The following is a 12,400-nucleotide window of genomic DNA, read 5'->3' as shown; positions in this document are numbered from 1 at the left end:
CAAACTGATGGTATCTCTCGGAGGATTACAATGGAACTTAATACCGAACGCACGTTGCGATGTGACAACAGCTCCAGTCCTTTCAAACTATAAAACGCAAGAAGCTCTCTGATCACTAGTAGCCATCTTTGCTACTAGCGCTTTCTAATGGAAGATACTGGAAACGTGCATGCGCATGTGCACAGGTATACAAACAAAACTGAGTTAGTCTTTCATTTGATGTATTATTTATAACCGTAAGCTGAATATAATAATGATACAATGCCTTAAAACACCAATATTCATTCTGAAACACCCTGTATATCAGAGAATAGGGAGCAATAAAAGAGACAAATGGAACGAAAGTCTAGTTTTAAGCAGATCGCCCGAAAAGGGGCAGTAAATGGCTTACCTCCTAGGAATAGAAGGATTAAATTTTTTCCACAAACGTAATTAATCAAGAATCCAATTTACCTTTCGTGTTTGACTGAATTTTCTCATATTGAGAACTTAGAAGGAGCGAACTAGGTTTTATTTACAAAAAACTTTCAAAAGCCAAGATCGCAAATATCAATCATTATTGCTGACAACCGGTTTCGACAGTTGTAACTATCTTCCGGTCTTCAGAAAATTTTTGTTATAAAACGTGCTCTGGGGAAGAGACAAAGGCCTTCTATACCGTAGCATTAGATTACTTAGCGAAAGGGGCTGTTTCTGTTAATAAATATCAAGTATTTGACTGGATGATGCTACATGAAAACCCAGATTGGGTAATGATTGGAAACACTATTATATATCTGACTAAAATAGTGTGAAGATTTCAGGTGACATTTGTTTTCAGGAGTATACACTATGTAATCAAAAGTATCCGGACACCCTCAAAAACATACGTTTTTTATATTAGGTGCATTGTGCTGCCGCCTATTGCCAGGTACTCCATATCAGCAACCTCAGTGGCCATTAGACATCGTGAGAGAGCAGAATGGGGCGCTCCGCGGAACTCACGGACTTAGAACGTGGTCGGGGGATTGGGTGCCACTTGTGTAATACGTCTGTACGCGAGATTTTCACACTCCTAGACATCCCTAGATCCACTGTTTCTGATGTGACAGTGAAGTGGAAACGTGAAGGGACACGTATAGCACAAAAGCATACAGGCCGCCGGCCGCGGTGGCTGAGCGCTTCTGGGCCCTTCACTCCGGTAACGCGCGACTGCTACGGTCGCAGGTTCGAATCCTGCCTCGGGCATGGATGTGTGTGATGTCCTTAGGTTAGTTAGGTTTAAGTAGTTCTAAGTTCTAGGGGACTGATGACCTCAGCTGTTAAGTCCCATAGTGCTCAGAGCCATACAGGCCGGCCTCGTCTGATGACTCACAGAGACCGCCGACAGTTGAAGAGGGTCGTAATGTGTAATAGGCAGATATATATCCACACAATTACACAGGAATTCCAAACTGCATCAGGATCCACTGCAAGTACTATGACAGCTAGGTGGAAAGTGAGAAAACTTGGATTTCATGTTCGAGCGGATGCTCATAAGCCACACGTCACGCCGGTAAATGCCAAACGACGCCTCACTTTGTGTAAGGAGCGTAAACACTAGACGATTGAACAGTGGAAAAACGTGTTGAGTGACGAATCACGGTACACAATGTGGCGATTCGATGGCTGGGTGTGGGTATAGCGAATGCTCGGTGAATATCATCTGCCAATGTGTGTAGTGCCAACAGTAAAATTCGGAGACGGTGGTGTTATGGTGCGGTCGTGTTTTTCATGGAGGGGGCTTGCACCATTTGTTTTGCGTGACACTATCACAGCACATTCCTACATTGATGTTTTAAACATCTTCTTGCTTCCCACTGTTGAAGAGCGATTCAGGGATGGCGATTGCATCTTTCAACACGATCGAGCACCTGTTCATAATGGACGGCCTGTGGCGGAGTGGTTACACGACAATAGCATCCCTGTAATGCACTGGCCCGCACAGAATCCTGACCTGAATCCTACAGAACACCTGTGGGATAATTTGGAACGCCGACGTCGTGCCAAGCCTCACCGACCGACATAGATACTTCTCCTCAGTGCAGCACTCCGTGCAGAATGGGCTGCAATTCCCCAAGAAACCTTCCAGCACCTGATTGAACGTATGCTTGCGAGGGTGGAAGCTTTTATCAAGGCTAAGGGTGGGCCAACACCACATTGAATTCCAGCATTACCGCTGGAGGGCGCCACGAACTTGTAAGTCATTTTGAGCCAGGTGTCCGGATACTTTTGATCACATAGTGTATGTATCTGGAGAGCTGTTTAGAAACTGTGCGTGACTCGGAAGGATGAAGTCCAAAAACCCCGTGGAAGAAAGGTGGACTTACTTTCTTAAGGAAACCGAAAACCCTGAACGCAAATGCCAACTACTAAAACATGCGAGCATTTGTTTTCTAATTCCGCACACAACGCCATTGTAGAAAGAGAATTTTCACTGATGTCGGACCAGAGGACTGATGAAAGAAACAGACTGCTGCCAGGGACTGTGGAATCAGTCGTATAGTTCCAGTTTGACAACAAGCTGACTTTCATGGAGTTTTATAAAAACGCAAAGAGAAAAAAGACTCACTGAAAAAGGTAAAAATCTTCCGAAAAATATGGTGTACCAACTACTTCTGCCGCAAGTTCCATGTAATCGTGTCCTAAATAAAAAGTAATTATATTAAATAAATTTTTTAATTCATTTCTACACCTCCATCTCAGAGTGTCCCGACGAGGTCCCAGCTAGACAAGGCAATCCTATACGTATGTGAAAATGTCCATGTGAACAAGGTGCTTTGTTAAATGTAAATGGTTTTATTGTCCACAGACCTCAGTATAATGAGCTGTATTTTATCCACCATAATGACAACATGGCATCAGGTACTAACTCACACTGGAATAAATTTTATAACAAAAATATTTTGAAGACTAAAAGATGACAGTTACAACTGTAGAAATTGGTTGTCAACAATAAAGACTGAAAGTTTTTTTCCGTTCTTGTCTTTCTCACGTACACGGTATCCAGGAAGAGCGACACAATAAAAAGAGTAAAACTGGACGTGTGAAGGGTTACCTTGGCAGAGATGACTCTGTTGTCGGGGTACTTGATTCGCTCTCCGGTAGCTGGGGCACCTCCAATCCACACGCTGCGGGTGTCCCCCACAGAGGACACGCGGTTACCCTGCGACAATACAAATACGGCTCACCTCACATACACTTAAACCACAAACAACATATTCACAATCTACTACATCATGAAAGTCCTTATAACGAAGTGTAAATTACACACTCGCCGCGCCTTTTAACGCCATTACGCTTTCAGCCTTTGTAGCATCTACAGCCTCTCAATAGCACCACTTAATTTTTTTCGCTTCTGAGTCAAGAAACACGACAAATTAAAGGATATAAAACACTCTCTTACTTTGTTTCTATATTACTATTAAATGAATAGCATGCGTCTTGCGTTTCAAAGAGTACATCGCTAATCGTAATCGTACAATGTTGATCTCATAGATTATCAGGAACTAAGATAACTCGCCAACTCTCAGGAAACGAGAAACAAAACTCTACAGAGGTATACGTATATCAGTGAAACGCGTGACACACATTTAATTCCTATACATCATAGACACATACCGTAGCGTCAAGTCAAACAACAATTCCTGTGTTGCCATATCGCACTCACTCAGTTCTACTACAGACGACAACGTTCAGAGAAGTTAAACATGCGTCTTACATAGATAATAATCTGGATTTTAGATACACAGACAATAACTGTTATTTTATTGAAACTCTCGGCTCGGTTTCGGCTTATTTCTACAATTATTCAAAATCACACCAATTACTTAAGATTCATACATCGTTTATGGAAACTAATACTACAGTAACATGTACAACATGTAATGCAGTAGAATCGCTGGAGAAAACAGGATAATGAGGGAGATATTCATTATTTCCGGTTTTCCCTTTGTCATTCTCCATTCGAAGGAACAGAAAGGGCTCTTTGAGACCCGGCCCATTTAAGAGTCGTTTTTCTTTCCACTTAATGTTCCAGTGTGCTGGGCGTGAGTCAGAGGATACACAATTGGGAATATTTGAGAGGGGGTTTCCAGTTCTAGCATCCGCCTGATAACCAAGGGAGAATTTGATCGGATGTTGGTAGCAATTTATTTCTGGGACAATTTTATCAATTTTTACCAGACAAAAATTAAAAATTAATCTCTCTCTCTCTCTCTCTCTCTCTCTCTCTCTCTCTGTGTGTGTGTGTGTGTGTATGTGTGTGCGCTATGGGAAGAGATAATGTTACACACGTTACTGTCGCTGCAGAACCGATGCTCTTAATGGCAAATGATCTGTGAAAATATAGTAGTGTATGCTTGCATGGCCAGTGGGCAATGGTAATTTGGATGCTGGATATAATTTCTGTAGTTGCCTCAACAAATGCGAAATCAGAACAGCAGAAACAGTTATCTCAAAATATCCCAGTTCGCAGAAATACAGCCAAAGACGTTAAATCGACAGTGCGAAGCCATACGTCTCTTTTCAGTTCGGGCCTGAGCGGCGAGAGAAATGCTCGAATTACGTTCGTGCTCAACAGTCACGCGCGAATCCATCGCTTCTGCCGCCTCGAGATGGCTGGGTGTTCTCATCATTTCATCATCATTCGTGAAAGTGGCGCCATCATCGCTTTTGTGTAACTGCATGGGGCGACGTATCTCACCTGCATGGGACGACGTATCTCATATCGCTTACTGATAACGGCACGGAAGTTTGGGGTCGGGCCCTACTGTTGTAGTAACAATACGTCTCTGTAATTTTATAACAAGTTTCCCAGAAAGAAAATCAGCACTTGTTGCCGGCAGACACAAAACGGGTATGAAGAAGTGTTCATCGAATTAGTTTTAGAACCTGTTCCCAAATACCGGCAACAATCTTGGTTGCTTAAATACAAACAGCTGAAAGTGCGTTGTGTGTTGGAACGTAGGCGTTTAAAGTCCTTTTCAGCTAGGTATACGAAACTTCATTTAGTTCGAGATTTTCGCAAATGCGCTTAGCCAGTAGGCTATATGCATACAGATTAACGTGAGGGTGATTTTAAAAGTATTTGTTTATCATTATGGTGAACCTCGACGTTTTGTGAGAGATAAAATGCCAAACTACGTCCCACAGTAATTACGCGTTAAAATTGCTTCAAAAAATGGTTCAAATGGCTCTGAGCACTATGGGACTCAACTGCTGTGGTCATAAGTCCCCTAGAACTTAGAACTACTTAAACCTAACTAACCTAAGGACAGCACACAACACCCCAGCCATCACGAGGCAGAGAAAATCCCTGACCCCGCCGGGAATCGAACCCGGGAACCCGGGCGTGGGAAGCGAGAACGCTACCGCACGACCACGAGATGCGGGCAAAATTGCTTCATAAACGCTTGGATGAGGTGGATCAGTATAATAGAAGAAGACAACTTCGCAACACTACTGTATTTGACTTCTCACTTTCTTTTCATGTATCCTTTTTTGTTCTCTATAGTCAACTCTTTGTTGCTTAAAGCTACACACCTTGTTGAACGGCCATCTCATGGTAATTAGTGAGATCTATCTTCCAATAATACTCCTGTCGTATTTCTGCAGTGTATCATGCACTATTCGTCATTTATCTTTCGCATTTTCTGATATTATTCGACATAGTTTTGTTGTTAAAATCATATAGTCTGTTTATTACCTATCGCACAGAGTCAGTTATAAGCTGACATAGTATTTCATCAAGATCTTTGTTTCGATCGTTTTATAGCGAAACGGAATCCATTTAATATTTATTTGGGACAGTGCGGACTTTGCTTTTTTTTTTTTTTTTTTTTCGGGTAAAAACTGGGCAGTTGGATTCAAACATAACGTACTTCTCTTGAAGACGGCTGACAAGAAGGACATTCCAAAAGTGCAGCCAAGCATGAGATCCTCGAGAAGAGCACAGTGTGGTACCGAATGATCGTCGGTTAAAAGAGTACGAAACAACTTATGTCATCGACGTACCAGAAAAAAGAATACGTTACGTTTTATACCTCTGTAAAAGAGTTATATCGCATTTGTTGAATGCTGACCAAAAGCTAATGCAAAAACGTGTTTTTCTCCAGCATTATGTTATCAACATGCCACCTTTGTGCAGTTCAAACGTCGTTATTAGCGCAACACGTTTCAGGTATTCCTTACATCTTCAGGCAATTGTGATACAGCATCAAGACGCTTCAAGTGTGGTATATTGATAATAAAATTGCCGGTAATAAACTGCTATCATGAATCATTGCTGAAAATTATGGCTGAAGGGTTGGTGGAAAAAAAGAATCGCAGAGGCACTCCTAGATATCAGTATACAGCATGTTTCAGGAGGAACGGTAAATATTTTAAGAGGTGGGAGTATATGCTAATTCGAATAAAACCTTCGATACAATATGTGTTCAGTTTTTACTGGTTACAGTTGTTAGAATGCAACCGAAACTAACTGGCAAGTAAAGGCAAACAATTAAGTTCGAAGTTGCTTTTCATAATTTTCGTCTCCAATTTTCGTCTTCAATATACTATCGCATTCTTTTGACAACAGTACTGTGTAGCTGTTCTGAAGTCGCCTTAGCTTCCTTTTACGATTGGAGCATTATTAATAATTCGAATGATGAGTTCATCTCTTGTGTTTATTTTGTCTTTGCAGATTCCACCCTTAGGGTATCCCCACTGACAAAAATCTTACGGAGTAAGGTGCGGGGATCTTGGTGGCCAAGAGACGTGACGGCCCGGCTCTTGAATCTGGTACTCTGTGGTTTGGGAATCGTCTATCGCATTCTCTACAAGCAGCAGCAGCGCTTCCGTTGTAAAATCCATGTACAAATACAGTATCGGCATACTAAGCATTTGCCGGCCGAAGTGGCCGTGTGGTTAAAGGCGCTACGGTCTGGAACCGCAAGACCGCTACGGTCGCAGGTTCGAATCCTGCCTCGGGCATGGATGTTTGTGATGTCCTTAGGTTAGTTAGGTTTAACTAGTTCTAAGTTCTAGGAGACTAATGACCTCAGCAGTTGAGTCCCATAGTGCTCAGAACCATTTGAACCATTTTACTAAGCATTTGTAAATATGTGCAGTATGCTTAAACGATACGTAGAATAAGACAGCAAATCACGATCATAACTTGAATTTCAAAACAAGAATGACAATCGATAAATAAACCCATAGCGAATGGAGTACCAATACCATGACCACGCGCTAAATGAAAACTTATCTGTATCTCTGGTTTAAAATGGCTCTGAGCACTATGGGACTTAACATCTATGGTCATCAGTCCCCTAGAACTTAGAACTACTTAAACCTAACTAACCTAAGGACAGCACACAACACCCAGTCATCACGAGGCAGAGAAAATCCCTGACCCCGCCGGGAATCGAACCCGGGAACCCGGGCGTGGGAAGCGAGAACGCTACCGCACGACCACGAGCTGCGGACTATCTGTATCTCTGGCGCCATTAAAAACTCGACGTATGATACACTATGTTCTAAAAAGTATCCGGACACCCCCAAAAACATACGGTTTTCATATTAGGTGTATAGTGCTGCCACCTACTTCCAGGTACTCCATATCAGCGACCTCAGTAGTCATTAGACATCGTGAGAGAGCAGAATGGGGTGCTCCGCGGAACTAGCCGACCGAAGTGGCCGTGCGGTTAAAGGCGCTGCAGTCTGGAACCGCAAGATCGCTACGGTCGCAGGTTCGAATCCTGCCTCGGGCATGGATGTGTGTGATGTCCTTAGGTTAGTTAGGTTTAAGTAGTTCTAAGTCTAGAGGACTGATGACCTCAGATGTTAAGTCCCATAGTGCTTAGAGCCATTTAGAGCTCCGCGGAACTCAGGGACTTCAAACGTTGTCGGGTGATTAGGTGTCATTTGCGTTATACGTCCGTACGCGTAATTTCCATACTCCTAAACATCCCTTAGGCCACTGTTTCCGATGTGATAGTGAAGTGGAAACGTGAAGGGACACGTACAGCACAAAAGTACAGGCCGATCTTGTGTTGACTGACAGAGACCGCTGACAGTTGAAGAGGGTCGTAATGTGTAATATGCAGACATCTTCCAGACCATCACTCAGGAATTCCAAACTGCATCAGGATCCAGTGCAAGTACTATGACAGTTAGGCGGGGGGTGAGAAAACATGGATTTCATGGTCGAGCGGCTGCTCATAAGCCACACGTCACGCCGGTAAGTGCCAAACGACGCCTCGCTTGGTGTCAGGAGCGTAAACATTGAACGACTGAACAGTGGAAAAACGTTGCGTGGAATGACGAATCACGGTACACAATGTGACGATTCGATGGCTAGGTGTGGGTATGGCGAATGCCCGGTAAACGTCATCTGCCAGCGTGTGTAGTGCCAACAGTAAAAATCCGAGGCGATGGTGTTATGGTGTGGTCGTGTTTTTCATGGAGATGGCTTGCACCACTTGTTTTCTTTTGCGTGGCACTATCACAGCACAGGCCTACATTGATGTTTTAAGCACCTTCTTGCTTCCCACTGTTGAAGAGCAATTCGGGGATGGCGATAGCATCTGTCAACACGATCGAGTACCCGTTCATAATGCACGGCCTGTGGCGGAGTGGTTGCACGACAATAACATCCCTGTAATGGAGTGGCCTGGCCCTCATCTCGTGGTCGTGCGGTAGCGTTCTCGCTTCCCACGCCCGGGTTCCCGGGTTCGATTCCCGGCGGGGTCAGGGATTTTCTCTGCCTCGTGATGACTGGGTGTTGTGTGATGTCCTTAGGTTAGTTAGGTTTAAGTAGTTCTAAGTTCTAGGGGACATGACCATAGATGTTAAGTCCCATAGTGCTCAGAGCCATTTGAACCATTTTTTGGACTGGCCTGCACCGAGTCCTGACTTGAATCCTATAGAACAACTTTGGAACACCGACTTCGTGCCAGGCCTCCACGACCGACATCGACACCTCTCCTCAGTGCAACACTCTGTAAAGAATGTGCTGCCATTCCCCAAGAAACCTTCCAGCACCTGATTGAAGGTATGCCTGCAAGAGTGGAACCTGTCAGCTAGGCTAAGGGTGGGTCAACACCATACTGAATTCCAGCATTACCGATAGAGGGCGCCACGGACTTGCAGGTGATTTTGAGCCAGGTGTCCGAGTACTTTTGATCACATTGTGTACATGGAACGTTTTATTCAATTTAGTCTATATCACCACCTCCTAAAATACACCGATGGAAAGAAATCGCAGTACCAAAAAATAACTAATGTAGAGTAATGAAATACGTTTGTTTAGGAAACATATTTAAGTGATTAACACAGCAAGAACACAGGTTAATGTAAGCGCGAGGTAAGCTATTGCAAAAGTGAAATGCTGGTACATTAATAATAACTGGTGTAACCGCCAGAATGTTGAATGTAAGCATGCAAACATGTTTGCCGCATGTTAGTTTGTGGGATGAAGTTCGATGCCTATTGCACTTGGTCGGACAATACTGGGACTGTTAATGCTGGTTGTAGATCACGATGGAGTTGTCGTACGATGATATCCCGCATGTGCTCGACTGGAGACAGATCTGGTGACTTAACAGACCAAGGCAACATGACGACTTCAGGCCATATGGTTTTTATATTTAATGAAAATCGATTTATATCTTACGTCAAATTTAGGATTGTCTTTTGTTCGGAATTATCTGTAACCAATAAGAATTTTGTCGAAGTTCGAAATATATATTTTTATTTCGGAGATCTGTTTGTTAATTTATGATGTTATTTGGACTCTTTTTGCCAAGTGTATGTAGATTTATATTTTCTCGAAGATGCTCATGGAGCTTCCATTTTGGGCTTTATGAAGAATGTAAAGACTATATCTTCTGCAGAGCGTTGATTTCCGCGAAAATGATGGACTATCATTACAGTGCGTTTTGCACAATCTGTAGCTGCAGAACAGCATATAAAGGATGATTTCGTATGGTTATTTGTTCCCACATCACGACAGGGACAAAACAATAACAACAGCAGAGATGGAAACCGTTAGCCTTACACCAAAATGCGTCAAGTTGATTTCTTCTGCCAGAGAGACTATGGCCAGCGTTTTCTGGGATGATAGAGGGATTCTTTTTACTCATTACTGCAAGTCTGGATAGAGAAATACAATTGAAAGAGTAATGCTTTGCTCAACCAGAAGGTTGGTTTTAACACCACAGCTAGCTAGGTATAGTCTTATTGGACAGGGTGTGCCCTTCTCTTCCTCCGACCTTGAATTAATTTATACAGGCAGCTGTAGGGGGACGTACAATTTAATATTGACTCTGCACCACGGACAACTCGGCATTTTCCTCATTAATAAGCATTTCCAGAGGAGACAGAAGTGCTAAGTGACAGACAAAAGTCACAGGACCAACAATGTTTTCAGATAATGTATACTTAATTGGGGGAGGGGTGGGGGATTTGCACCTTATATTTATATTAAAGCATGTTATACATTCCAAAGTCTCCTAAAATTCTTTATTCTGAAGAACACTAACAGTATTGTTTGACTTGTCGTAGCAGGTGAAAATTATGGATTTATTGTTTTCGATTTCGGCAAAAACGCCAGAACATGGGGTTCAGCTGTTCTTCAGAATACAGAACACCTCCACCCGATGTTCTGCGTTTGTGCTAAAATCGAGTACAATGAATCTCATAATTTTCACCTGCTGCGACAAGTAAAACAATATTGTGACTGTGTTTGTAACAAAAATAAAATGAGCGACTTTCATGAACTCTCTCTGCACATTGTCCATCAATGCAGCCTGTGCAAAATTCTTGACCATGTGTGTTTGTCAAGCATGCAGTTACGTTTGTAGCCACCTTAATACAGTTGAGGTACTAAAACACACGGAACGAACTTTATCGTAGAATTTACACGAATCACGTACGTAGCATAATACCCTGTCTTATACTGTAAATACGATGCGGCGACAGGAATGATGTCGACCCACAGATAACGCAATAGTGATAACTGCAATATGGGCGAGTCTCATCATTAGGCGGACCCGCACAGTAGGAATAATGCTAGGAAAGAAAGTCATATTGTTGGGAAATCGTACACCACTAACAGAGCTTCACAATAAAATAATATGATTTTTAATTAGTTGCACCGTGGTTCGGGATCTACATTAAACCGTAGATCCCTCTCTCTGTAACTGGCTGAGAAAATCAGTTCAGAGATCGGGGAAAGGCCACCTCCAATTAATTCAAACCGACCCAACAGGCCATCCTTTTGTCGGCTTGTGACGTCTAAGAACAGTTTTAAAAAATTAAGTACTGTATTGCACTAGATTCTGGGGATACCAGTTTTGGTTCGTCAACCTCTCCCTAATGAAATGGGAGCTCAAATCATCAACAGCAAATTTTTAATAAGTGCTGTCTCAACTACGCCTCTAAAATTGCTAATACGTCAGCCATCAACTAGAAAAACACCGTTTTTGAGATTTCTCTTCACTTGCGATTCAGTAATCACACCCATATTTCTCGTTATTTTCATTATTAGAAGCAAAGCAGACTTGTGCTTACGACAGAATATTCTCAGACCATTAGCACAAAATTTCGCGCGTTGCCACAATTAATATGGATGCACAGCAATACTGTACATCACTGCTGCTATTTTTCGACTTACGGGAGAGCCTGTACATCACTGCTGCTATTTTTCGAGTGACGGGAGAGTAAGCACAAGGCTAGTTTTCAGATAGCGGATTCCTCCGAAATAAAAGAGCGAAGGAAGAAAGGAACACAACAGTTTAACTTCCTGTCGAAATCGATGCCTTTGCCCGCATCTCGTGGTCGTGCGGTAGCGTTCTCGCTTCCCACGCCCGGGTTCGATTCCCGGCGGGGTCAGGGATTTTCTCTGCCTCGTGATGGCTGGGTGTTGTGTGCTGTCCTTAGGTTAGTTAGGTTTAAGTAGTTCTAAGTTCTAGGGGACTTATGACCACAGCAGTTGAGTCCCATAGTGCTCAGAGCCATTTGAACCATTCGATGCCTTTACAGGCAGAGCTCAAGCTCGATACACAAAAATATGGAGAAGGAATTCGGCTGTGATCTATTCAGAGGAACTATTCTGGCATTCTCCTCCAATAAGTTAGGGACACCAGTGCGTTTTTTTGTGTACTATGCCGTCTATGCTTGATGTTTTAGATGCGGCGCCTGACACATCGAAACGTCGGGCAAAAATGGCATAATACATGAAAAACGCACTTGAAAATGGGAATCATTTCCTGAAATGCGTCGTGCAAGAGATAAATAAAAAGAAGACCCACTACTTTCAACAAGTTCTGTGTCACACTGCAAGTTATTTCGTCCAGTAATTGGCAGTAGGTACCTGTCTAAACAAGTCGTGATGCGT

General features: G+C 42.9%; 1 protein-coding gene across 4 annotated transcripts in view; it reads right to left on the bottom strand.

Moving 5' to 3' along the window:
* The window catches only part of LOC126236641 (phospholipid-transporting ATPase IF-like), a 683,598-nt gene that overhangs the window by 175,547 nt on the left and 495,651 nt on the right, over positions 1–12,400 (bottom strand). For all 4 annotated transcript variants that reach the window (XM_049946098.1, XM_049946097.1, XM_049946100.1 and 1 more), the window contains one exon: positions 3,077–3,184. In XM_049946098.1, coding sequence (XP_049802055.1) covers positions 3,077–3,184 — 108 coding nt within the window. The remainder of the gene's footprint in view (positions 1–3,076; positions 3,185–12,400) is intronic.

This window comes from Schistocerca nitens, chromosome 2 (genome assembly GCF_023898315.1).
Source record: "Schistocerca nitens isolate TAMUIC-IGC-003100 chromosome 2, iqSchNite1.1, whole genome shotgun sequence".
NCBI lineage: Eukaryota > Metazoa > Arthropoda > Insecta > Orthoptera > Acrididae > Schistocerca > Schistocerca nitens.
This window is presented reverse-complemented; position numbering and strand designations above follow the sequence as displayed.